Below are 26,529 nucleotides of genomic sequence, written 5' to 3'. Positions count from 1 at the left end.
AAACATTTAAGTCAATTTTATTTGAAGCTAAATATATTTAAGGCAACTTACATACCTAGAACATGATCTCAATTTAACTGACACGCCCTACCACAATCCTACGATATCATCTGGTCAAATATGCTGTCGTTGACCACAATGCAGTCAACTATTGAAAAGTGCTATTTTGTTCTCTCTGGCATGATCTTTCTATAGAAAAAGCATTACATATTTTCTTGTATTGCCCTCTCAGTGCAAGACACCACTAATGGTCTCCACTGCTGCTTTCCTGATGGCCCCTCGTACCCTTGAACGTACGCACTTGCATGCCCCATACTACTAGCACTGTAATACTGGGTTTGAGTTCGAAGGTCCTTTTTGAAGACAGTAAAGTGAAGCTACCACTATGCAGCATGTCCACAGTCCAGTAATTTATTTTTAAATTGAGTAATTTCAAATTGCACAAACAAAACTGAACAGCAATATGCTTGAATTCTCTCTTCTGTACACTCAAAACAGTGATCTAAAACACCACAATATCCAACATACACAAACCTCAGGGCAGGGTTAGTAAATACACAGATTGGAATCATGGTGCTCTGTTCCTGAATGGAATGTCCCACAAAAGCACAGGATACAGCACAACATAAGGTCATCTGTTACATATGGAGTGAGCAAAAAGACACTAGCATTTTCTATATGCATAACTGGAAAAACCTGCATAGGTTAAGGAGAAAAAAAAAAAACTTTTACTCATTTTAAGTCAGGCAAGGTTGTCTGTACGCATTTTAAATTCTTTTAGAGCTATGCAATCCAACCAGGGAAGGATGTGCTGATTAGTGTTGTCTCCTGTCAGCAGTCTTGCAAGGTCAAATACAAGTATCTTCGCTTTAGCTTTCTCCGAATATACAGTGAGACTTAAATGCATTTAGAATAGACAGTACATACTGTAAGCTGCTCACATACAATGAACTTAAGATTCAATATTAGAGTTTAACACTATAGAGTGCAAATCAGAATTTTCACAATAGACTTAATGGTAATAAGCAGTCCTGCAAAAGCCCACTTGAACAAAGTTGTTTAAACTATTCCCCTTGTAAAGTAAAGTCTAAATGACATGGAATGTGAAAAAGATTTAACATAAGTGATTCAAATAGTTTGCGCTAGAAAAAACAGTCCTTCATGAAATAAAGGTTACAAGAACACGAGGCAGAACTCTTGCTTTTCCCTGTTATGAGTTAAAGCGGGGAGGGACGGTGGAGTTTCAGTAAGAAAATACGCTAGCTCCAAACTGACTTGTGCTGCATCTTACATGCTGTACCCAAAGCCCGGCTGCGGTTGCCCATATGGAGGTGCAGTGTAGCCATAGCCAAAAGGTGCTTGTGGAGGAACTGCGACACTGGGTCCTGCTGTCAACATTAGCTGTGGCTGACCTGGAAGACAAGAACAGTTTCATCTTTATTCCTCGCTACTGACAGTTCAGGCAGCAGAATTCCTGCAGCTTCCCCGTAGACATTTGCATGTTTAGCAGTAAGTCCCTGTTGACCTGGTTTAGGGTCCTCGGCAGCCAGAACGGGTATTTCCCCACAAAACCTCAGGATGACAGAGTATATGGCTAAAAATACTACACTATGAAGTACGTGGACACTGAGGGATTCTTGAAGTCTGGGGCAAGTAGTTCTTAGAAATCTGATGAGGCAAGAGAAGGGAGCAGCTTCCTATTCCTTAGGCATTGAGCTCACCCAGTCCCAGAATCAGTTTGGCTTTTGAATAGCATTTCCTGCTCCAACTGTGTTAGTAACTCTGCTTCATTTAAGGCCGGAGTCCTGTGCTATGGCGAGCCTGATGCAAAGGCTTGACCCCTGCAGTCCTAAAGTACAGAAACATCTTCTAAAACAAACATGCTCATAAGCCACATGCACTACAATATAATAGTTCCTTCTGGAGAATTATAGCTTTGATAAGTGTCTGACTTTCAGCTACTTATAACAATTTAAGACGACAGCCCAATAGTTTGCAGTTGTAACGGCATGTTAGGCCAGGACACAGTTTCCAGACTAGTTCAGCCTTACAGTAGCAATTCAGACATACTAAGAATATTAAGTGTGCATAAAGACAACTGTTACAATATTTTTTGCTTTAGAGACAGCGTAGATTGGATTACTTGTCACATTAGTACTCAGAGCTAGGTCTTGAAACATCACACCCAGTGGCTTTACGGCTAATGTTCCACAATTATTGTACTGCTTCAGGGTGTGGTGACTAGAGATGTCAGCTATACACTGGAGGCTCCTTTATCACTGGATGGAATTCATATTTGTAATTCTTACTAGAATTAGTGGAATAACCTGGATACAAAGGAAATACCCAAGATAGAAGTAAAGTGTGTTGAGCAGGATCCAAATAATGCACTTGCTGGAGGTCCAGAATAGTACAGCTCCTCCTCCTACTTTATCTAGTATTTTGAACACATTCCTTTAAGACTTGATTTCACATGAAGAACGTTCCCATTTCCAAGGACTTCCATGGGAAAAAACATGACTAGAGAAGCATTGTTTTAAAACGCTAAATGTGTTACTGACAACACAAACTAAAGCATTACCATAAACAATAGGTTGTGTTTCTGTAGCTTGCTCCTCTTCCTTTCTCAAAGACTCTGATGCATCCAGTTTATCCACCTGGAATTGAGACCAACAATTAAAAAACTCCTCTAAAGAGAGGTACTTATTCATGGCAGAGAAGTGGAAAAGCCTTAGTGGTATGTTAACACCCATCAAGAAAAGGAGACCATTTATAAGTTAAGATCAATTCAAGTAGCAATGTTGGTACTGGTGCAGTCAAGATTGTCCGTTTCCTGAAAAGAACCCTAATTGAGGGATTTGTGGAACTTCTTTGAAAGCTCACTCCAGGCTGAAGCTTTGTATGAAAGGTCCCATACTGGACTAGAGCTACTTTGACATCAGTAAGCTCAGTCAGCGTTGCTCCAACTACTTCAAAACCAACAGCCTTAGGACGCAAACTCAGATTTTAGCACAATGTCAGTTGGAGACCTTTGGTGTTGGAGCAATTGCTAAGATAATGCCCAGACCTGGAGAAGTTTCCCTGAATGTAACGTTGAGGCAAAGTAATCTGAAGTTGGTATTTGTATACAGCAGACTGCAATAGCATCCGACATGTCACTTGAGCCTCAAGATTTCACTTTCCAAACCCATTCACTCATGCAATTTAAGTTCAAATGCAGAGAATGCATGTGTATAAGACTTGCTTTTTTCCACTCTAGAACTGTGTGGCAGTCAGCCTAAACCCACAAATACTCAACTTGTTCAAGCTTAATACACAGTAACAAGACAAGACTAGCCAGCTTCACCCTGCTGCACAGCAAGTGCAATTGTGCTGTTAGATCACCCCTACAGAAAGGCAAGAGAAGAAACTTGTTCTGTAGTGAAATATTGCTTGCTACTAAAACAGATCCAAGGAAACTCAGCGTTACTACAGTCTAAGGCAGGCCCTGAAACTAAAACCACAAAAATTAGATACTGATATTTTACCTGGGAGATAAGATTTAGAATAAAGTCAAAAAGTAATTGGCATGATTGTCTCTAAGACAGTAAGACAACTCTCAAACCAGATTAGTCTTTCGTTTCATTTGTGTCCTTAATAAAGGAGTTTGAAGACAGGTTTCCTGTACTTACACAGGGTCAGCATTACTTACTCAGCTACACCACATCCATGAGTTGAACAGTTTTCAGCTTAACTGTGCTAGATTAGCAAATATCTGCAGGCAGCTCTAACAGCTTTCTTCCGTTTAGTTGTGAATTACAACACGTTCCATAAACCTGTTAATTTGTAACCTCAGTTAGAGGCATAAATCCAGGAAGTGGCATAAGTCCTGAGCTTCATGAGTTCGTTCATTGACTGGGCTTTCATGGCAAGCCTTTTTGTTGCCTCACACCAGTATCTGGCTTGCTGCTGTCAAAGTGCACAGGAGTGTATGCCAATGCTTCAAGACTCATTTCCAGACACTGTGCTGAGAACTGCACTGTTTAACTCAAATAGCAACACACTGAACACAGAAGCACAAGTTTAGAGATGCAAATCCAAGGAGAATGTGCAGAGTTTGCTACTAAGCAGAGGCATTTGGCTTACGCACACTTGAAAAGCGTCCAGCCCAGGCATTTTTGACCCAGTTTTGATGCCTCCCCTCAGAGCTAAACAAATATTTACAATAACAAGCACAAGTTTGAAACCAGCCTGCAGGATGGTTCTTACACCACTTGCTTGAGCATCACCAGGTTCAGTACCCTACACACTTGTAGCAAGATTGTTTTAAAGGCTTTTCCACAGGGACTGCAATAAGCTGCAGAGGAAAAGTAACATGCATTCAATGTTATTGTGTTATGTGTGCATGAAAAAGAGGCAAAAGTACTGAAGCAAGAGTGAGGTCTGAAGATGACTGCCATACAGGCTCCCCCCAAAAAACCACACGCAGCCCACAGCAATGCCTCATAGCTTAAGGAATAGTGGGATGTAATTGCAATGACTGCTACACATGCGTAGTTTATGCAAACACTGCAGTTCAATTACCTTTTTTCACACACACGCTTTCTTACTGCCTCACTTACTAGCTGCTGAAGGACCTTACACTACACATTTTAGTCAGGTTAGCCTTGAGTTCCAGTGGTGTAATTATAGACATCTTGTCACCAAGAAGCAGTTTGCATTTAGTCCATCTTCAAGCCATTTGTCAGTTTGTTCGCCCTTTGCTCAACCACATTAATGGAAAACACACTAGGGCTGACCTCTGGTTTAAAGGAGAATCGGAGTGGTATTTGTACAGAAGCAGATGGACAGAAACCTCAGAGATTGCCCTTCGGAAGGGCAAAATTGCACAGCAAAAGGCAAGCCTCAGAGTAGCCTCAGAAGAGCAATAAGCATTACCTTTTTTTTTAATGGAGGTAGCAAGAGAAGTTTAATGAAGCTGAAGAGCTTGGAAGGCAGTCTTTTTTGCACAACTACAAGAATTTTACTACAGGGAAGAGAACCACAGACTTTGTCTAATAGCTGAAGTTTTAAGTTGCTATGTGAACTAGAGCACCAAGTGGATTAGACTAGCACCATAAGAACTGGACACCTGAATGAGGAAGAGTCTCTTCTGAAGCAGCTAGTATCTACTCTGCCTACTGTCAGCACGCATTAGTTAACGGTCAAGAGATCAGAAACTGGATCACAGTCCTTAAACTAGCAAATGCCATATTGTTTTATGGTTCGGAGACAGAGGTCCAAGACTTAATTATTTCTTATTGTAGAAGGTTCTTCCAGTCAGATTGGCCATCAAATAGTAGCACTTGTGTATCCTTTCAATACCAGGTTGACTGTGATCCAACTGATCACCTGTATGCCCTTCCTGAGGATCTATTAGCTTATTAGTAGCAAATGAATCTACTTTTGTCCTACAGCACTAGCTACTTGTAAACAATTTGCATATGCTTTAGTGATATTTTGTTTGGGGGAAAAGCAGTAGCAGCAGTGTAGTAAACGTAGGAAAGAAAAAAACTCATGCAGAATCCTTAGACTTAGTCCTCCAGACTTAAAGATGGAAAACAAGAATCAACTTTCACCTTTTCCTTTATTGCATCAACCTGCAAAGGAATTCAGAAGGTGCAGCTTAGAAAAATCAAATTCCATATTTAGCATATAAAAGGTAGAAACAAAAGCGTCAGGGAAGAAATAATTAAGGTACAGGTGAGTAAAAACAAAGATACACCAGAAGTATCTGCTTTAGAAAGGCAGCTCTGCTTGTTGCTAGATCTTACTGCATTGATTTCGTTAGCTACACTGCAGTTATATCCTAATCCTTTAGCAGATCATGAAATCTTAATCTTTACGAATCCTACTCCAAGACTACTACTCTCAAGAGAGGCCTAGTATTAGCTTGGTACATCAGGCATATCTGACAAGCAATGCTATTTCTTACATAGCTCCCCACCTCCCCCAAAATACAGCATTTAAGGATAGCAGATTGCTATAGGACTACAGAGCAGTCCTGCCTTTAGAAGTAACAGCCAGGCAAATCTTCTAGACAAACAGGCACTCTAGTCTTCATGGACTCACGCTTGAGTTAAGCTTTTACTTCTCACAGAAAGAGTCCTAATCATTAAGGAATTTACACCATTTCACTAGAAGACACTCTAAAAGCTTCAGCTGGGCAAATCTTGCTAGTGACAGTATCTAACTCAAATCTGGTTCAAGTCTGTCAGAGCTTTACCAAGTACTTTCCCCATCCTAAGTCACTTCAAACAAAAGCTGAGTCATAATTAGTGCCATTAAGTATCAGAGCCACATTTTAGGTTAAATGCACAGCAGACCAAGTTAACTCAAGATCTAGCTATAAGGCTTTTTTAGTATACAGTCTAGAATTTAGTTAGAGCTTCATCCCAGCTGGGATTCCTGACTGACACGGCATATGAAAAGCCTGAATCCTGGAACTACTTTAAGACACTGCCCATGGTCAGGCAAATACTACTGATGCAGGTTCTGTAAGTGGTATATAGGGTGGAGTCTGCAAGTGTTTCAGTCTCTTAGAGGGCGAAGTCTCTCCCCAGATGGACTGAAAAAATAAGTGTGGACATGGACAGACAGACATTTGACAAAGCCCATATCAATGTTAGTAGCAAGCAGACAGTCTCAAGGCATACACCACAGTGACTAACAAGCTTTCAGTGTTGGAGAAGCACCTGCTCTTACCTTGGTCAAGTATTCCTTCATGACCTGAATAAAGTATGGCATGGCAAAGTCCATGATGTTGTGCCTCCACGCTGTTTCCAAGACAACATCCGGCCTCAGGAGGTCGTAGCAGGTGAAGAGACAAGCACCAAAGCATTCTCTCTTGTTCTCCTGCAAGAACCACTGCAACAACTCTTCTGCCAACTCGGTATCTTTGGATTCTGAAGCATACTGCATTGCATCCTACAACAGGAGAGAGTCTGTTTAGCCTCAGGTACCATTAGTACAATCACTAACACAGATGTGGTCTTTAACTAAGCTGCAATCTATTACTGACATTAGCAGAGAGGAAACAAGTCACAGAATGCCCCCAAGAAATCTGTCCATCTACTGCCACTCCCAAGCAAGATTTGCCAGATTAGCGACAGGCACCACCTAGTGGCATTCAAAAAGATGCAGCTTTACTAGAAAGTCACAGGTCTCCAAAGAAGCCAAGTATGCTAAACCAGACCTGTGTAGCAGTCTTACCTTATACAGTCTGTCTTTCTTACAGAGTTCTACACTCTGTTTCCAGCGATTGTTTCCTTTGAAGAGATACGCAGCAATTCTTCGGAACTCTATTAGTTCGTGTTTCTCCAAACGTTGAGCAAGAGAAATGTTGTCAAAGTTGTCATAAGCATCTATAGAAGTCCTAAGAGCCTGAGTTAAGTAGAAAAAAGTTATTCACACCTCAAATGTACAACTGCATCCACAAAGATCTACAAAGCCAGACCTGCAGAGAGAATTTTTTTTTTTTTGAGAAGCTGGTGTTTGACACACATGTGGTTTAGGGTATTCCAGTTAGTATTTTTCAGCAGTGATTGCTGAGGTTAAGAGCCTCTGAATACCAGACAGCTGTTCTCTGAAAACAGTAGAGCAGCTAGACATCATAACTGTTTGCCCTTTCTGCGAGTTCTTTCCTTAGCACCCACTGTTTGCCTTAAATAAAGGCTGATTATTACACTCATAACAGAGTAGCCATATTATCCCCAGAAGGAATGACCCAAAAAGCTCCCAGAAAGCCACTAACAGTTCTCCACTTAATCCTTGGCTAGTCACCACCAGGTTCAGTTCGAAGTGGCAAAGAACGTATACTTAAGGAAGGCAAGTTAACAGCAAGCAGGTAAAAGCTACTGAAAACGAGACAGAAACTTGTGTTTCTAGACATAAACGCACACCTAGAATATTAGGTTAAAACTGACACACAAGCCAGCTTGGATAGAACTTTGAAGTTCAGGAATAGCTGCTTCTATTATGAAGCACATACAACATGCAAGTCAATACCCGTTCTGGATATTACCATTTCAAGGCAAGACGTACCTGGTAGTCTTCTTCAATAATGAAGAGGTTGTTCAGGGACTCATTCACTGATTTGTTGTTGTGATTTTGAACAGAGCGCAAGTAAGGCTTAACCAGTGGTAGCTGTTTAACCTTCAAGGAATCAGGTAGATAAATTTAAGTCAAGATAACTTTTTGTAGAGGTCTCTTAGCATCTTCCCTGTGAGGCAGTGAAGTAGCTAAGCTTTTTAAAATGCTACTACAGCTAATGCTTTTCCAATTGCAACTTTTTCTTTGATCTGGATGGTAGGAAAATTACCTTTGTGAAGAAGGTCACAGCACGAGTGTGGTCAAGCCGAGGGGACAACACCATCAGCAGATCATTGAGCAACAGAGGTTTAAATTCCAAATAGAATTGAACTGCTTTGTAATACAGCTCCACATTGGCCACCTAGAGATGAGTAAGGATGCACATTCAGACTAGAAGCTCGATTGTAGAGGAATCCAGAAGGACAGACAGATGATAACCTTAGATATTCACCACAACTGAGCCACCCATCCAAGACTCATTCTTGTCTCTAGAAATCTCTTTAGTTACAGTAATTGACTTGCTTGGAAATTTTGTGGCAATATCAAGAACTCTGAATTTTATGCAGGCTATTAGTGAAGGAAGAGATCCGAAGTGCACATAGCAAGAAATTTACCTCCTTTCACTAGGAAAGCAATACCTTAGTGATGATATCTTTGAACTGGCCTTCTTTCCAAGCGTCTGTTGGGTGATTCATCATTGTGATTATGGCATTATCATATTCTTCATACTTATCATACAAGAACACCAGTTCAGCCCAGAGATGGGCTTGTTCTGCAGCTCTCAGAACCTAAGCAAAAGGCACATTAGAAATTCCAGTTAACATATATTGCTATCAGTGTCCATCAGCGCTCAGGCTTTAGTGCTATTAATAACCTCAAGAGCTGCTATTGCAAAAGCTAGGGTACAGACAATCCCGACAGATGCATTTTAAGTTAAATTTAAGGCCTCAGACCTTGGGGATGTTGACTCTGGACCAGAACAGCTCCAAGTGCTCCCTCATCTTCTGTGGCTTGAATTTGGAGTATAGAATTGCTAGCTCTGTAAACATCCCCATGTGTGCTCGCTCAAGTCCAAGTGCTGCTTCCAACATAGTTATCAGCTCTTCAAAGTAGCCACGATCCTAAGAGATACAAACAATTAGATGTTTCACATCAGGAACCAACCCGACTAAATTTCCAGCTTTGGACAGAGTTGCCATGAAAGAATTTAGACTTTGACTTTACAACAGGAGTCAGCTTAATTACCTGGTAATAGTTAATTAGCTCTTCCAACTCATCTGCATGCACTACAATATGGAGTCCACACATCTGGGCCAGGCGGAACTCTTTTCCGTCAACACAAGCGAAGCAGACCTGGAATTGACAATTGCATTATTGCTTATAAACAAAGCTTCTGAAGAGGATACAGCTTTGACATCCCTTAACTTATTCAATCAGTAAGTTTACCTCTTTCCATGTGCGAGTACTGTTTGCTTTCCGAGCACCATCCACAGCTGCCTGGTATTCACCTAGGTGAACTAGAGTGGAGGCTAAACGGCCAAAGTTGGACACGTTGTTATACAACAGCTTAGCTGCTTCATACATCTTTTCATCGTAACAGCGATCACCAACCTACAGGAGAGCATAACCGGGTTATTCTTGCAGCTTTTCAGTCAAGTGCTTACATAAAACGTGTAGCATTCCAGCCATTTAAATGCCTTTAAAATCCAAGACTATCTCTCTGCATATCCAGAGAGACAGAAGTCCCAACATCCCTCTGGTTTAGCAAGGCCTATGGAGCCTGCTGCTGCGATTCAGCAAAACTGAAACTCGGTCTCACTCACTTGCTGGATATGTGCATTGTTGGGTCCATTGATAAACTCCTCTAGCTCTGCTAGTCGATTTGTTTTAGCAAGAGCAAAGATTAATTCCGTTTCCACATATGACTCCCGGGCCTTCTTGCGTGCCATCTGGAGATACTTCACCAGTTCTTCCCAGTTTCCTATGAAACAGTTCAGAATGCTTACTTCCTGCCATTGAGGACACTTGTGCTTAAGCTACACCACCAGCTCAATTTAGTTTGACCTAAGTATTTCTACAGCTATCCCTCAACAATCAAGACTAGCATTCATGCTCCACAAGCTACATTAGAGTTATAGTCACCTTACAATGGGCCTAACTAAATAAATCCTGGTATTTAACTTCATGCAAAGACCTCCTCAGTAGCAACTGCTGTGACAGAAGTCTCCAGCTAAAGATAGTTATAAGACCACTGATTATCTGCAAATTGAATACAGTATCTTTTCCCATTCTCGTTGAGGGCAGTCTTTGAAGGACCAGATCCTCTACTCACATCAAGACACAGGTTTGGCAGAACTGCAGTTTGAGCAACAGACCACGCAAAAGAGCTGAATAACATCAAAGATTTAAATAAAACTTAATCATACCGCTGGCATTGGCAGCTTGAACAACTTCCATGTACGAGGAAGGATCATCTGCTTTAATATATGAGTCAATTGCTTCCTTTACCATCCCTTTCTGAAGCTGTGCTTTAGCCAGCTGACTCCACACAGCAGGCTCATTGCAGCGTTCAGCAAATTCATACGCACGATCCAGGTTTCCAATGTGCTCTATTAATACCTGAAGAAAGGGTTACCACGATCAGCCACTATCTATAAAGGTCAGTTTTACAAGACACTGAGCTGTGTTTTATGTTGGTTCTTCAATGGATCCACAGTTGCTTTTAAAATAGGGACTACTCTATATAACCCATGCAGCATGAGTAATGTTATGCTCAAGAAGTTTCACTTACTAGCAAAGTTCAATACACAACATTTGTTCTGCTTCATAAGACAAGACACTGAGCAGCTTTGGTCACTTTGCTAATTGGTGTTAAGTAGTGAAGTCGCAAGTTAACAGCAAAGTCCTTGTGTGAGGATGCACATGCCACAAGGAATTATTACAGACTGAGATTTTAAGCTACCTGTACAGCTGACGTGTTGACATCAAACTTCCTGAAGATAGCAAATGCCTCCTCGAAAAGCTCATTGCTAATAGCTATATTGGCTATGTCTGGAGCATCATAGTTATCCAGGCGATTGATGTATTCCATGACACGGGTGCGATCAGCCTTAATAGCTGTAAGAATGAGAAGGTTCTGCAGATTCCTAAACAGAGAAAGAAAATATGAGTACATATCAAGTAATGATCAAGAAATTCACCCTCCCCTCTGGAGAGGGTATTAGTTTATTTGCTGTTCCACATTACAGCAATTTAACACCTGCACCAGGTATAATTTCAAGTTTCCTGTGACTTAGTTTTGACTTTACACACCTGTGCTCACTGAACACAGAGTTATCAAGAACTATTTTCTCCAGCAGTTCAATAAGCTCATTAGGAAGATCTGCAGTCATGAAGGCCTTCACAGTAACGGAGACTTCCTCAGGGTCCTGCGTCTCTGACAGGGCAGTCTGTACAACCTGTAGGCAGAGTCAAGCCATTGACAAATCAGTTAAGCCAGGTACTAGCAAGTCAAGTTAGGACAGTAAAGGCTTTTAATGCTTTGTCGGTTATACCTGGTCAATTAGCGGTCTTCTGTAAGGGTTGCTTTCCAGTAGTACGCTGGCCCACAGTTCAGGGTCTTTACGGCGAACTAAGTAGCGGGAAAGACTTTTGAAGAGGGAGTTCTCATTGCACACCTAGTGAAAGGCAAAAGTTTATTCAGAGTGAAGCCACAGCTATTGAGCCTACAACAGATGAGCTAATTGTATTGCGACATCAAATAAGCCTGCCTGAGATGCAGCCTAGAAATCTCAGGCTTTGACACTTCCATTAGCCTCCCATTCTACGATGTCCAGGGGAGTCTCCCATTTCTCATTAAGTTGCATGGGGAGATTTAATAACTACTTATTCTATTAGAAGCGAGCAGTTCCTAGCTTAATACTTTTTAGGAAATAAATGCTTTTGTCAGTCATAAAGCTGAATACCTAATGCCATGATACTCAGGTTAGAACTTAACCCACGAGTCAGCTGCCTTGGTATACATACATTAATAAGCTCCAAATCGCACTGTCCACGCTCATAAGCCACACAGGCCAGGTGAGGGTCCCTCTTCTCACAGTACTTGCCAACAACGCGACTATCATAATAAGGATTCTCACGCAGGAATCTTTCTGGGTTGTTGTTGCTATCAATGTATATTTTGGCCAGTGCATTGTGAGTTGCAGGCTCCTCACAACCCTCGTGAATTCTTGCTTCCAGCCAGGGCAGAAGCAGTTTCAGCCTAGAATGAAGTGGTTTTCACATTAGAGAGGTTGAGTGAATAAGCAAGTATCCACTTGCACAGTTTCTTCACTAGAGAAGTCAGCTTCAGTGTAGGATAGACTCAGTAACTAAACCAGAGTTACAGTATTCCATTTTGACCTGCGTTCTGGTTCATTATTATAATGCTGTAACTTTCCAACGCTATGAAGAACATCATATTCCAAAGACTCTCATTATCTGGAGGCTCCTTAAGGGAGATCCCCACATCAGCCAAGAAGCAAAGCAGACTTTTGCTGCTTGCTCACCCAATGGCAGCTTCTTGTTATGTCAGTACCAGCTTTAGCTATGTAATGGGCACATGCATTGACAGATAAGCAGTATAACACTGCCAGACTGGTAATGGTTAAGAGACTTGTAGAAGTTTAATACCTGTTTCTTTTCTCAACCTCTGCAACAAGCTCATCAGTTGAAAACTGGCCTCTCACTACAAGGATAAGGTTCTTGATCACATCTTCAGAGCAATCCACATCAAGCAGTCCTCCAATAACAACAGGCAGACGGCTTGGATTCACCTAAACAGGATCATTTAAAGAAGTCAGTGTGTTGTCATGCAATATAAGTAGTCAACACCTATCCCTAGAAGTACACACGAAGGCTCTTGTTAAGATTGACCTCATCTTCCTGCCTTTACTCCCAGCTTCCTGATGTTCTGGACAAGCTTGAAAGTCAATTCTTCGGCCAACAGGGGTTCACACCACAGTTCAGTGGCTCACTAATGCTCAGCCTCCATAGGAAAAGCTCCTGAGCAAGTCAATTTGTCCCTGCAGGAAGTATAAAGGAGAACTCCCCCCCCCCCAAATGCTGGAAGTTAGAATTACCCTAAGAACTCCAAAGTTATTCTACCAAGTCTTCCTCCTTCAAGAGGCACATTAGTGGGGGTTACTGCTCAGCTTGACTGAAGAATAAATAAGAGATCTGACTCACGTAAGGCCTAACTTAACAGAGGCCACTAATAAGTACTTAAATGTCAATCTCAAGTATGAGGCTGTTTTCAGAATACTTACAAACATAACGCCTATAGTTGCATATAATACTAGAAAGATTGATTAGTTTGATGCATTAAAGCAAAGTGACAAATTGTAACTTACCTTCTGTACATAAATCTCAATATATTTTTGGAGATTATTTCTATACAAGTATAGCACCAAGTCGTGGACAAAGTCAAAGCGATCACATACAATGATGAGTGGCAACTGGTCAGTGAGTTTAGCTTCCTATAAAGAGAAGAGCTTCAGTAATTTGGTTTTGTTCTCGAGCTTGAGACAGTCACTTAAACTGTTAAAGCAGCTGAATTTTGAAAGCCAAAATTCAACAGTCAACCAAATAATGGCAGCTTATTGTTCAACTTATTGTTTGCAATATGTAGCAAGTAGGAGTACTCACACCACCTCAGGGCCTACAGCAAGAAGCTTTCTGAAGTTTAACCCTGCTCCTTTGCATGGCAGAGTCTATAAGTTTTACAACACAGTACGACTATTACAAGCCTAAGCTATAGATAGCATTTTTAGTTGCCGCTGGTGTTTGGTGTACAGGATTAACACTCTGGGATTTCAAAAGGAATTTAACCAAGACTAGATTAAGTTGTGGACCATAATGTAAAACTTATGTACAGAATTTACTTCAAGTGCCATGTGTCTTGTGACACCTTCTAACTATGGATTTAGAGAACAGTGAGAATCAAGCTAGTAGCAGTACTATTTAAATTGCTGATCAGATTAGCTATCTAAAAGCATTCCAGCTTTCAGCATAAGATTACAATGGCTACAGTACAGAAGCTTAGTCTATGTGGCAGACAGTATTCCAGATGCATATTTCGGATCACTTATTTGAACATGCACATCCCAGAATATAATCCTACATATAAGTTACACTTAAGGACTTTACACAGGGAGGCCTGTACTGGGAGATTTACCTGGTACATGTCCTGCACATTCCAGACACGGAATAGCACAAAAAACAATAGCTTTCATCAGGAATTTGACAGCTTGATAACTTATCTTAGGTGGCTTGATCAATTTACATACCTTACACCTCAGTGACACCAGGTTGTTTTTATAGAATTCTCATTTGAAGAGTTTTGGCATCCTCGGATATGATCAGCAAAATCCAAGACTATGCTATGTAACTGACAAACATGAAGGCAGGAAATGTTCCCAGATAAAGTTTTCCCCTCCCACACTGTTTCTCAGATACTTCTAGCAGTGTTACATTTGTCAATAAGCTCAGCACTAACAACAGGCTGCAGAATCTGAACTTGGAGCACACCATCTTTTTCCACTTTTCAGAAATGTTTCAGCAATGCTCTGAATCCTAACTATAACAGTCAGTTAGCACGGACTTGTATACGCTGACTGGCATATCCTAGCAGAGCTAAAACTGCCGTTCACCTGGCTGAAGTTTCAGTAAGTGTGTAAAAGACGAGTGGGATAGATCAACCTTGAACTCTGAAAGCATTTATGGAATTAATTGACCCTATTCATTTGTTGTTTCTGCAGTTGTTCAGTTGAAGCTGATTACACTGTAAATAAGCATTAAGTTATGAACTCATTTGGCATTATGGTTGTTCTCAACCTTCAAGTTACCTGTTTCCTTCTTTATAAGCAAACATATGTAACAAATTCTAGATGAGCTGGTACTATTATTACAGTTCAAGAGTTCAAGCCAGGTTAACCTTACTAAGAGCAGTGAGGAACTGATCTGAGAGATTCTCCGTTTTTCAGATATTGTTCCAGGCTCAGGCTCTGTTAGGAGCTACTGCCAACGTGTGAGATCCATCTGTCCTCTTAAACCAGAGGTATCCTTAAGTGCAAAGGTTAAGGCTCATCTGTATTTTCACAGAGCTGCCTCATTTCACTGGTGACACACGCCATGTTTTATCAGAACCCCAAACAGGCCACGACAGTCCAGTGCTACCCAAACGTTACCTTGAGGAAGTTTTTAACACGTTCTGGATCGTAGCAGTTACTTTCCCTGCAGATTCTTTCCACTTCTTTAATTTGTCCTGTCTTGCACGCAGCTTGAATATACTTGAAGTGCACATCTGGATCCTGGCTGAAGTTTACAATAGAGCCCAGGAAATAAAACAAACCTCGAGGGAAACAGTCGACATGTTATTCTGCTAAAGCACTTGAGTTGGACCAATATTAGCTTCTAAGCAAGCCTTCCAAGTTACAATTACATGAAAATTTGAATCTGACTACTGCAGAAGTTTACAAAGAACTGAAAAAAAGATTCAGGCATTGTAATTGTTTTATGAAGACAAGATTGTCCTAGCCGAGTTGAGCCTGTTGTTGTTCTTCCCCATGTATTACACAGACCAGTGTGTTACATGCTACTTCGATAAATACTGATGTATCATCATCAATTGCCATAGGTCAGCTTTGTTAAAACATCCAGCACGTGCCTTCCATACACCCCCTAGACAGGAGGCAAGGAAGAGTTTAGAAAACCAAAACTAGTTGTGCCCGAAAGCTACTATCACACCTTTCACTGAAACAAGCACACGGTGCAAAAGCTGCTTGCCACGACCCACAGCTACAGTTCACTTAAAGCTGATGCCATGTAATAACTTGGCTACTTTAGACAAGCAACTGTCAAGTCACTTAGTCAAGAGTCATGCCTTTTTTGGAAAAACACACATAAGCTGCCTATGCAGGAAACCTGTCTATAGTAGCATCTTATTCCACTAACCATTCTCCATATTCCAAGAGTCCAAGATTATGTTGCATTCTCAGTCCTTAAGGAGGTTTTCTTTAAAGCTTAGCAAGATGCTGTTCAGCCATACATCTGCAGAGATTTGACCACCGATGTATCACCACACTGACTAGACTATACACAGCTAGTCTTGTTGAGAAGTACAAAAGCCCCAAACCCAAAGGCTACACAAATTTAAGATGAGCGTTTTCATAGAACGGTTTGGGTTGGAAGGGACGTCTAAAGCTCATCTAGTCCAACCCCCCCCTGCCGTGGGCAGGGACATCTTCAACTAGATCAGGTTGCTCAAAGCCCCGTCCAACCTGACCTTGAACGTTTCCAGAGATGGGGCACCCACCACCTCTCTGGGCAACCTGTGCCAGTGTTTCACCACCCTCAGCGTAAAAAAATGTCGTCTTTATATCTAGTCTAAATCTACCCTGTTTTAGTTTAAAACCATTACCCCTTGTCCTATCGCTACAGGCCCTACTAAAAAGTTTGTCCCCACCTTTTTTATAACCCCTTTTTCAGTTTTGAAAGGCTGTAATAAGGCCTCCCCGGAGCCGCCTTCTCTCCAGGCTGAATAACCCCAACTGTCTCAGCCTTTCTTCATAGGAGAGGTGCTCCATCCCCCTGATCATTTTTGTGGCCCCTTCTGGACCCGCTCCAACAGCTCCATGTTCTTATTATGCTGGGGACCCCAGAGCTGAGCGCAGTACTCCAGGTGGGGTCTCACAAGAGCAGAGTAGAGGGGCAGAATCACCTCCCTCGACCTGCTGGTCATGCTGCTTCTGGTGCAGCCCAGGATACAGCTGGCCTTCTGGGCTGCAAGTGCACATTGCCAGCTCACGTCCAGCTTTTCATCCACCCAAGACCTTCTCTGCAGGGCTGCTCTCAATTTTGGACAAAGAAAAAAGGCCAGCAGCTTCTTCAGTTAGTTTTTTAGGTTGTCCAGAGCTCCAAGCATTTTAGAAAACCAAAATATGCAACACAATGTTGGTGCCCCCCTTAACAGGGGAACTTTAAGGTTTAGGTCAGGTTTCGAGACAGCTTTGAGGCCTAGGTACTTAAGCTCAATATGGCTTTCTAGATTTCAGCAAACAGACAGTCCTTCATATACAACGTATGATGAGGCGAGCACTAGCTCCTTTTGCTAGAGGCAAGAGCATGAACTTACCTTCAAAGCTCTTGAAAGACTCAAACAGCTCAATAAGTGACTGTGTTGACAGTTGTTCATGGTATTTTGAAGCTACCTGGACACAGATCTGCAGGTTCTGACGAATGTTAGCAGACAACATAGCACGCAGACACTCCAGAGAGTCTTCTACCGATAAGGAACCAAAATAATTCACTAACCACTGCAAAGACACGTAAGCCATTTTAGACCCAAGCAGAACACTCTACACTCAAGTCAAATGCTGAAAGCAATTATTAATTGCCTGGCTTTTGTTAGATTCAGGATATTTCATCTCATACCTCAGGATTGAGAAGATGAGTGTGAACTACCGCACGCTTGATGTCATACAAGTCTGTGAAGTGTTCAAGTGCTCTCTGTAGCAAGCCAGCTTTCTCACACAGCTGAGCTATGTGAGCCCGGTCATAATGAGTAAACATTTGGTTTCCCAGGATAGCATCTGCAACCTAGAAGGAATATTGAAAAGTTTCATTTAGTTCCTAAGCACTATCACTAGCATTTGATATGGACCACAATGTAGTGACTAGTCTAGCTACAGACAAGCCTGATCCAATATAACTCTGAAAGGATACCTGAGGTGCATGCATGAGGTTCATCTCAAGTAAACGTGTTTGCAGGGGACCTTCTGAGGGACGATTATTCTTCAGTGCATCCAGCAAGAAAGCTGTACATTGCTGAATTAAATTATATTCCATAAAGACATCCACAATCTGCAAAAAAAATATTTAGGCTTTCGATTAGAAACTGGAAGCATATTTAAACAGAGTAACATCAAGTGCAGCTTCCAAAGCTAAACTGTTTATTCTGGCACTGCGCTAAGCTGTCATTTAGTGTTCTTAAAACCAGGCAAGAAACAGCATTGTCCCGGTAAAGTAAATCTTTCTCTGATGGTAAGAGTATGGCTCCTCTTACCAATTTAAGGCCTTGAAGTTAACGTTTCATAGCAATAAAATTATTTACTTGTGTTATGTCTGCAAGAGGCTCCTCATCTTGAACAAGCATTTGTGCAAACTGCTGTCCTTGATCAGGGCTGATTCTCATTACATTCCTCAGCAAAAAAATCCAGTCTGGAGTATATCCAACCTGAAGAGATAGTGAAAAGTAGTAACTCAGCAAGAGCACACGCCTTGTTAAATGCAGAGCTCAGTAAAAGCTACTGTCAGTAGCTTACACAATATAGTCAGGATTTCCTCATTTGGAAGAGGCTACACAAGGAAGTGTGAAAGGATACGTGTATGAAGTCTAGCAGTAATTATTCATAACAAAACCTTAGGCCAAAGTAGGTACTACACAGGATCTCAGATTCCCCGACAATTACTTTTAGCTACTTCAGAACATACACTAGTTATTCTTAAGTACAGGACAGATATGGCAATTTAATTTCCTCTCACCTTCTTAGCATACAAAACAATCTTCTGGACTTGTCCTGTTTCAGCAAAACACTGGATGACTTTGTTTGGAACGTTGGCTCTCAGATAGACACTAAGCGCTAGCGTAGGATCTACAGATTTCACAAGGTCTCCCAGCTCCTCTGAGCACTCCAGCTGTTTAAAGATATAAATACAGTCAGTCCACCCTGACCGTGTCATGCTGAAAGGCATTATTAACTTCTTCCTCATTTGTCTTCCTTTTGGACTTCTCAAAAAAAAAAACCAAACCCTTAAGGTCCAGCTTGATAGCATTATCTGACTCAGCAGTGATCTAGTGGGCTCTGTTCCTTATGCTGTTCTACAGGAGTCAGAAATGCATTTGTAGAGCTAAAAAGACTTAGGTGATACATTGTATCAGCACATTTCTTCAGCTAATTACAGAAGTTTAACCACAGCTCAAAGTATATGCAAGTCAGTATCCAAAGAAGCCTGAAGTGGTTTGGGAAAGAACAGCAGCGGCTCAGAAGCTTTCCATACTAAGTTCACCCTGCTGTAATTTTAAGTAGAATGAGTGAAGCTCTTAGAGTATTTGATTAATTCCCTTGTGGTAATATGGGTGATAGTTACAGGTAGAGTGAACACCTGTTGCTCAACTGTTCGATCACACTAGCGCACTGATGAGTTGCCCAGTTGTGTTTTCCAGGCGGGGGAGGCTGTCAAGCAGTTATGTCCCTCCCCATCCAGGGCTCTAAAGGTATCTACCCCGCGTTTACCTTATCTTCTTTTAACCATTTTTCCAAGAGCTGTTTGCGTCCCTGCTGAAGCACGGGTCTGCAGAGTTCCAGTGACTCGTACTTATTCAGCTGCCCTTGGTCAAGCAGAATGCCGAAGTACTGGAGCAAAGGGGAAGTCTGTCCCGGCTGAGCTGGAACGCTCTGGAACCGGCGTATGGTGTCTGGAGTACGCAGGATTCCCTGCCAGAAATAGAGATGCACTTTAGTTTTCTCTTCTGCTATTGTGGCTTGGCAAGAGTTTCTCCAGAAAGCTGAAGTTAGAAATGCTTGCTACAGCAACATTATGTTTTGCCAGCCCGGAGTAAGTCAGAAGCAGTATAGCTGAACATCAGCTCAGACATTCCCTTTTTTTGATGTTTTGACAGAAGATGTACAATAGTAGCCTGTTAGACTTGTTTCAGTAGCAATGCAGATTTAAGTTCCGAAGACTGTCCTACAGAATTAAGACACCCTTGTTCTTGCAAGAAAGTTCCTCTCACCTGAATTTAGGCTCTTAGCCTGTCCTTTTTATCCTGTTTCCAGGTGCAGCCTCAGCTAGAGGCTGTCTTTTCATAGAGACTTTTTTAATCATTGGAGAAGTAAAGATAAGTACCAGAAACATTAAGCCTCATAGCCATTACTACTTCATTTATTCCTCTCCCACTCTGTGGGCTTCATACAAGCTTTAAGATCTTCCAGCGTACAATCAGTACTAGCACACTGCGTACAGGTTCTTCACAGGTATGTTAAGTACTACATTAGGACAGGAGCAGTAACAAGATTCTGGTCTTGCCACTCATGAAATTCAGTGAGCTTTCCTGAAGCAAGAAGCTTAAACCAGTGGAGTTCAGTACTGTTCTGAATATCAGTCTATTACCTTTGGGGCGTTAGCTGCCACTTTTGCTGCCTCCGAATAGTTCCCTTGTGCAAACAGTGCATTGAATTTTCTGGCAAAGAGTTCCTCAGCACCTGCCAGGTTGTTGCGGACAGCCATTCGTAAAGCTAGGTCAGGATTCTGCAGCACGTTTGTGATATAGGGAATAATATTCTCTTCTTCCACACACACTGAGAGCACCTGAACAAATCACCAAGGAAAACTTCAGTTAGTCCAAATATAAGAAGCGAGCTAAGGGCTAAGCTAACTTCTAAAAGGAAAGCTATGGCATACATGGGAAGTTTTTTCATCCCTTGATAACCGCAGAGTCTCGCCATTTTATTTAAGAAACAGACCTCTGGTTAGAAAGAACCTCTACCATCCAACTACTGCATCAAGGCAGATGATTAACAGTCAGTTTAAACTGAGGTATTTACAGAGGTCAGAAATACAGGGATATAAGCACTATCTTTCTATAACCTGTACTTAGTGTCTTAAGTAACCAGTCCTAGAGGATAAACTAGGAACAAGTCTTCTGCTTTGTATTACCCATGCTCAACAAGCAACGACTTTTGAAACCAATTCAGTCTAAAGGCATAGCTGTACAATGTTAGTAGACTAGTTTAAACTAGTTAAGTTAGATGTGTATGGAGACACAGCAGCAAATTTTCTTTAGGGCTCAGAACACTGTCAGGCATCAGATGTTCTGAACAGAGTTCAAAGTTAATGTATTTAAGACTTCCATTAGCAGGTGCTCTGCAAGAGGATACAATCTGCCCCCAAAAAGAGACGTATATTCTAGTTCTATCCTCAACAGTAGCACAGTGTTTAGATCCACTGACTGCCATTACAAAACCCCCAAAATTATGCAACCGGAACCCGAGTTGTAAAAGAAACTAGAAGTCAGACAAGCTGCACTCCTGTTCAGCTATCCGATACTACCATATTCCTCATTCTATTATTCTGTCTTGTTAATTTCTGGAAACTTTTAGACATCGATATGTACACTACAGTGTGTATCATTAAGGGCCAGTGCAATTAGCTGAACAAGTGGTTTCCAGGCCAAGCTTCCTTACTTGTCCCTTTCTGTTTACTCCAATAATTCCAGCTGTTGCTTCATGCTGTGCAGTAACAAATATGGTCTCTCCACTGATTCTGTTCATGTAGATACAGGTGCCAGTTTCCAGGTCATACAAGTGGATATAGCCATATTTTGTTATGAGAAACACCACATCGTGCTTGTCACTGATCTACAAAACAGGAACAGATTAATCAAATTTGGTGTTAGATAAAACAAGTGCTTCTAAGAATCAGCAGATAGCTGTGCCATTTCAGGACAACTAGAAGTACTGTTATATTTTTACTTAATACTTGAGTACTATCACAGTAGAATGATGTTTTAAGAGCTTGAAAGACAGTTAAATACACATGGATATTTCTTCCATAAATAAGAACATGCTGCCTTTGAACACTGCTTCAGTCTCCACCTTTACTCTAACACTACTGAAGCGGGAGCAGAAATCACGCCAGTTTAGTGCCAAGCCTCAGGTCAATATAGCCACCACCTGGCTTCCAGTGCCCTGTTACAGTGTCACATCCACCAAGAGAATCTACAGACTTGTTCTTGTGCTCTTGTTTGCAGCTGTCATACCTGCATGGCAACAGGAAAGTCATTTTGTGCTTCAGGAGGAAAGAAGACATCCACTGCTTTCTTTGGAAATGGCTGATTCCCGGTAGGTGGTGTGCCAACTTCAATGATATGCAACTGTGCAATAGATAAGATTAGTCTGTTAGTTTATCTTTGCACAAGCTTGGGACTAAGGCTCAGCAGCAAAAGAACTGCTGTATCTTCATTGCTGAATTTATTGTTACATAAATTAAATACAAGAACTAAGTCAGTCTTCCTAAATATTTTCACTGGCTAAAGGTGTGGCATACTGTATTCATGTACCACAAGTAAGGGAAACAGTTAACCATGATCTTTACTTACCCCTAGCTCCTTAGAAGTTTAAGGATTCAGTTAGGTCACTTTACATGCACTCTTCAACTTGGCTAACATTCTACAGACAGTTCTGAAGATGTTTCTCTGAATCTAGCTTTGGTTTTACCTTGTTTTAGCTGTCACAAAGTAGCTCACATAATTCCAGTGTTAGTATGAGACCACTAGTTAGCCTTGTAACACTAATGTTTAATTTTTTTCATACAATAATTTGGAAATAAGTTAAGCCTGATACTGGGGATCAGCATCAAAGAAAGATTACACCAGCTTTTCCCTAAGCTTAGCCTGTGAAGCCGAGAGCCACGTGTTTCAAGCAGCTAATTAGGCTGGTCATCACACGACACCTCACTTCATGACTCGAAACAGACTCCTGCTACATCAGGTAGTCCCTGCTGTGAAGCTCTGTATGCACCAGTTTTCATATACATTAGATATATAGCATCCTTCACTTTTTTCCTAAAGGCAACTTTGTGCATTAAACCACTTGTTTTCCTGGAAGCAGATAACCAGAGTAAGTCATTAAAGATTACAGCATATTTCAAACCAAGTCTTACCTTGCCCCCAGCTTGCCCTCTTACTGCAAAACAAAAGAGAGTGGATTCTTCAGCATTTCCTTCCATCTTGAACTGCGCAAAGCTAGCTGCATGTCCCTCAATTGGTTGCGACACTTTTCTATCTACAGAATATAGCTGCATTGCTCCCACAACACGATTTTGCTAGACAAGACAGAACAAGAGTCAGGAATAACAGGCACTTGGCCAGTAATTTCATTTCAGTTAGCGTTGGTAAAAACTTGTCATATCAAGCTGAAGTACCATGCCATGCTTTCTCTTACAAAGGTATAACTCTTAACCTTGTACTAGTGTTTATACCATAAGCGTAACTGAAAAATCTTACAGTAAAGTTTGTTATTTGAAGATCAAGACAAGCATTTACATTCCCAACAATGTTTTAGGAAAGAAAACAAAAACCTATCAGTCCTGCTCCTATAGAAGAAGGAAATGAGACAAGCTCCGGGCCTTCCATTGGCAGGCCTCCCCAGTGGTAAGGTACCTGCGCAGATATGCCAGTTAGCAGTAGCCACTTCTGCTTAGCATCAGTACGGTAGTTGATGATCTGGCAGCCAGCAAGACTAGAATGGCGATCGAACATTTTCACAGGCTGGGACTCCCCTTCCATGCTCCAATGGTAGACTGCATTATCCGTTACAAGGGCAACAGTATTCAGAGAGATCCACTTCCAGAAGGTAACATCATCTGTCATTGTATGAGCCTTCATTTTACTCTTCATTTCAATGTTAAATATTTGAAGTGTTTTCCCAGCTAGAAAAAACAACATTGTTAGCCAGGTTGCAGTTTCCACTTGTTACTTCGAGCACTGGTTAAAAGTAGAAGAGCTGCACTATGATATTAAACCCTCGTAACTTCCTTTAAGAAAATGCTGTTACATACTGGCAGTATCTTCAGCGATCAGCTATTGCTTTTAACCAGACCACACTCCTAGGGCTAATTTTACCAGTTTGCCACTACTGAGCAACCAAACGTATGTGGAAAACAACTGGGTAGGAGACAAGAGCTTCAGCTACACAAACAAGTTGTATGATACTTCACGTACATCAAAACTAGGTTACAATAATGCGGAGTCTCTTGAAAGTTGCGAGGAGAGCTATGCTAGTGTCATTAAAAACTATGTCCACATCTGTTTCAAGCATAAAAAAAGCACTACATGGAACAATCAAGTTGTCAGAGGGCTTTCGTAATTCAGACTCATTAACCAAACCCCTTAGGTTGCACTCATGGGATACACAGCTACTGGCTACAAACCAGACTAACAGAAACTGTGCAAGGAAAGGAATCTAGCGACCAACACAAGCTCTATAAGGTAAGAGGAAAAGTTCGCCGAATTACACAGAATGTTGCATACATACATCCTGAACAGCCACCTGCAGTCATTTCTACAAGTTTATACAACGCAGTGGCATATAAGAAATTATTTCTTCCTGTTGAGAAGATAAGGAAGGTTCTGACCAACTTCTTCTAGTTTTAGGAGACAGCTATTTAAGTACGTGCTAGTGTAGCCCAAGAGGAATATTAAAGATCATGTAAAACTAGGTACAGGTCAGAGTATCTGCTACAGTTACTAACTGTAACTCAGCTTGCTAAAGTCACAGCGCCATATGGGCAAGTGCCTTCACTCACCAAGGATTAGTTTAGTTAGAAGCCACCAGTAGTTCAGCTATTGACATAAGATGCGGAGTCAGGAGTTTCTCCAGAGTTTGGAGAAGACTGTCTAATACAGTGTCACTCAGGCTACAGACTAGCAATTGATTTCCGTATCTAGCGCAGTTGGAGCTTTAGAGTCAAGGGAGATGACATTCAGGTAACATGTATCCTACATGCTATGCAAGGCATATCAAGAGGCAAAATCTAGACTTAAGTCAAAAGAGTCAGTCCTGTTTATAAAAAGCTTAAAATCGAGATCATGACAGTTTAAGTACACTTCGGAGTTCCTGAGTAGATTAATTTGCTGAATCTTAAGGTTCCCTTTTTCGAGAGGGCATGAAAAACCTCTGAATTTTAGGCTTTCAGTTGCTTAAACGCCACAGATCTGAACAATTTGATTCTGCTTTTTCTTTTCATAAGACAGGACAGGGACTAGTACAGTCAATTGAAATAACTCACCATCTGCACACACAAGAAAGCATTGAAGTTGTGACAAAACAGTAGCACAATATTAAAGTCAAACTTAACTAACATTGAATAGATATAAATCTTTCCATTAGCAACATAAGCATTTCTGGAGTGACAGTATTTGACCTTCTTGGGCCTCTTGGGGAAAGAGATCAACATTTCTGGAGACTCCAGAGGAATGCTTGTTCTCTGTATCACCAGAGATACCAAGTTAGCTGACCTTGTGCTTTATCCACTACACAAGTCTTCCCTGCATAGTTTTGCTTCTTATCACTGACTGATATAATAAATATGTACAAATTGGCGCACTGGCCTCTTCCAGCAAGGCCAGACTAAGGCCTGCAGGAATACTTCCCCTCCTCCCTAAGTCTTAGTTTTCCTCTCTGTAAAGGGAGGCTTAGCTAATAGACCTTATATGCTTAAGATATCAGGTCTCACTTCCCTCTAACATGATTCCAGACTTGAGGGAAGTATCTTAAAGCCTGAACTTTCCTTCCAGCTCTCCCTGTTCAGAAGCTGTAAGCATTCTTCTGACTGAAGCAAAAGCTCATCCTAATGATCGGCAAATAGCAGGAAGCCTTAACTGAACCTTACTGCCCAGCCACCTTCAGAAGAAGTGAAAAATGCATTAAACTTAAGCTCCCATTAAGCTGTGGAAAATTGATAAGGGATCCTCCCAAATAAATTGCCTGAGAGACTTAAGTCAGTCATAAACTAGTCTTACAGAAAGCTCTTCATCCACTTCAAACATTTATCAGGACTTCCATACCTTTTAATGCAATGACTTTACTGGCAGGGTTCATGATAGCACTGTCAGCTGAAATTGGTCTTCGAATAGGGTTGCTGGGGTCATTCATGTCAATGATCACCACTTGAGCCTGTTCTCCTACTTTCTCTCTTATGCAGATGAATTTGTCAGACTCCATTGTCAGAGTGCTGAACCCAATGTTTGCTGGGTTAATGCCCAGATTTTGGAGCTGGAAGAGAAAAAAGGTTTAGCATTAAGTTACTACCTTGGTATAGACATGAACAGCTTTTCTGAAAGTCGCAAGAGATGCTAGGCTTCACATATCTTTTTGTGACAATACAGCCATGCTACCCAAAAATGGCACAGCACACAAATTCCTGCCCATCTTCAATTAAGCCCAGCAGGCTTCCTGAAGAAGCCCTGCAGCGTTCAATCACTTGGTGACTTGTCTTCAAGGTCCATTTACAATTTACTGTTTTGAGAACTCAACTTTTGAGCCCCTCATATGGTTTAAGGCACATTGAACTTGCCTGCTCCTGGCAGCTGTGCCAGAGTTGCAGCTTCAGCACTCACTCCCACCAGCTTTGCTTCCAGAGCCCTAACTTATTCCATTGAGCTTGGCAGCTATCACTGTTTAAGGCTTAACATCACATGTGAGGCGTCTGAGCTTTATCTTTATCCTTGTAGAGTTAAAAAAAGCTACCTGTCTAGCAATTAGCCTAGTCCTGTCTAGCAGCAAGGCTGTACACCACCCAGGAGGCAGAGCTAACACATAC

At 41.5% G+C, this 26,529-nt stretch overlaps 1 protein-coding gene across 2 annotated transcripts; it reads right to left on the bottom strand.

Moving 5' to 3' along the window:
* On the bottom strand, positions 1-25,983 carry CLTC (clathrin, heavy chain (Hc)). 2 transcript variants are annotated; one of them, XM_009323858.1, is made up of 32 exons: positions 25,775-25,983; positions 23,369-23,637; positions 22,870-23,031; positions 21,968-22,081; positions 21,393-21,566; positions 20,320-20,517; positions 19,443-19,643; positions 18,691-18,843; positions 18,260-18,382; positions 17,872-18,009; positions 17,581-17,745; positions 17,282-17,462; positions 15,336-15,499; positions 13,500-13,625; positions 12,781-12,923; positions 12,136-12,370; positions 11,664-11,786; positions 11,422-11,567; positions 11,072-11,255; positions 10,536-10,728; positions 9,933-10,090; positions 9,556-9,720; positions 9,355-9,462; positions 9,063-9,230; positions 8,748-8,897; positions 8,339-8,470; positions 8,062-8,172; positions 7,231-7,401; positions 6,724-6,945; positions 5,598-5,618; positions 2,582-2,657; positions 1-1,412 (listed from the first exon to the last, which is right to left on the bottom strand). In XM_009323858.1, the coding sequence occupies exons 1-32, from the start codon at positions 25,929-25,931 to the stop codon at positions 1,288-1,290; spliced, it is 4,956 nt and encodes a 1,651-aa protein (XP_009322133.1). In that variant the 5' UTR covers positions 25,932-25,983; the 3' UTR covers positions 1-1,287. The 2 variants fall into 2 exon arrangements, with proteins under 2 accessions (XP_009322133.1, XP_009322140.1); XM_009323865.1 differs by lacking the exon at positions 5,598-5,618.
* Positions 25,984-26,529: the final 546 nt, after the last annotated feature.

This window comes from Pygoscelis adeliae, unplaced genomic scaffold, assembly GCF_000699105.1.
Source record: "Pygoscelis adeliae isolate BGI_AS28 unplaced genomic scaffold, ASM69910v1 Scaffold290, whole genome shotgun sequence".
In the NCBI taxonomy this organism is placed as follows: Eukaryota; Metazoa; Chordata; class Aves; order Sphenisciformes; family Spheniscidae; genus Pygoscelis; species Pygoscelis adeliae.
The sequence above is the reverse complement of the archived record's forward strand: the minus strand, read 5'-3'. Positions and strand labels throughout refer to the sequence as shown.

Bases quoted from the DNA above. Each gene is read 5' to 3' on its own strand.
- CLTC (XM_009323858.1), bottom strand. From the start codon at position 25,931: ATGGAGTCTGACAAATTCATCTGCATAAGAGAGAAAGTAGGAGAACAG. The intron at 18,010-18,259 runs GTAAATAATTTT...TTTTTTTTGCAG, and splicing joins CTCTTGCAGACATAACACAA to ATTGTGGATGTCTTTATGGA. The intron at 9,463-9,555 runs GTAAACTTACTG...TGTCAATTCCAG, and splicing joins GTACTCGCACATGGAAAGAG to GTCTGCTTCGCTTGTGTTGA.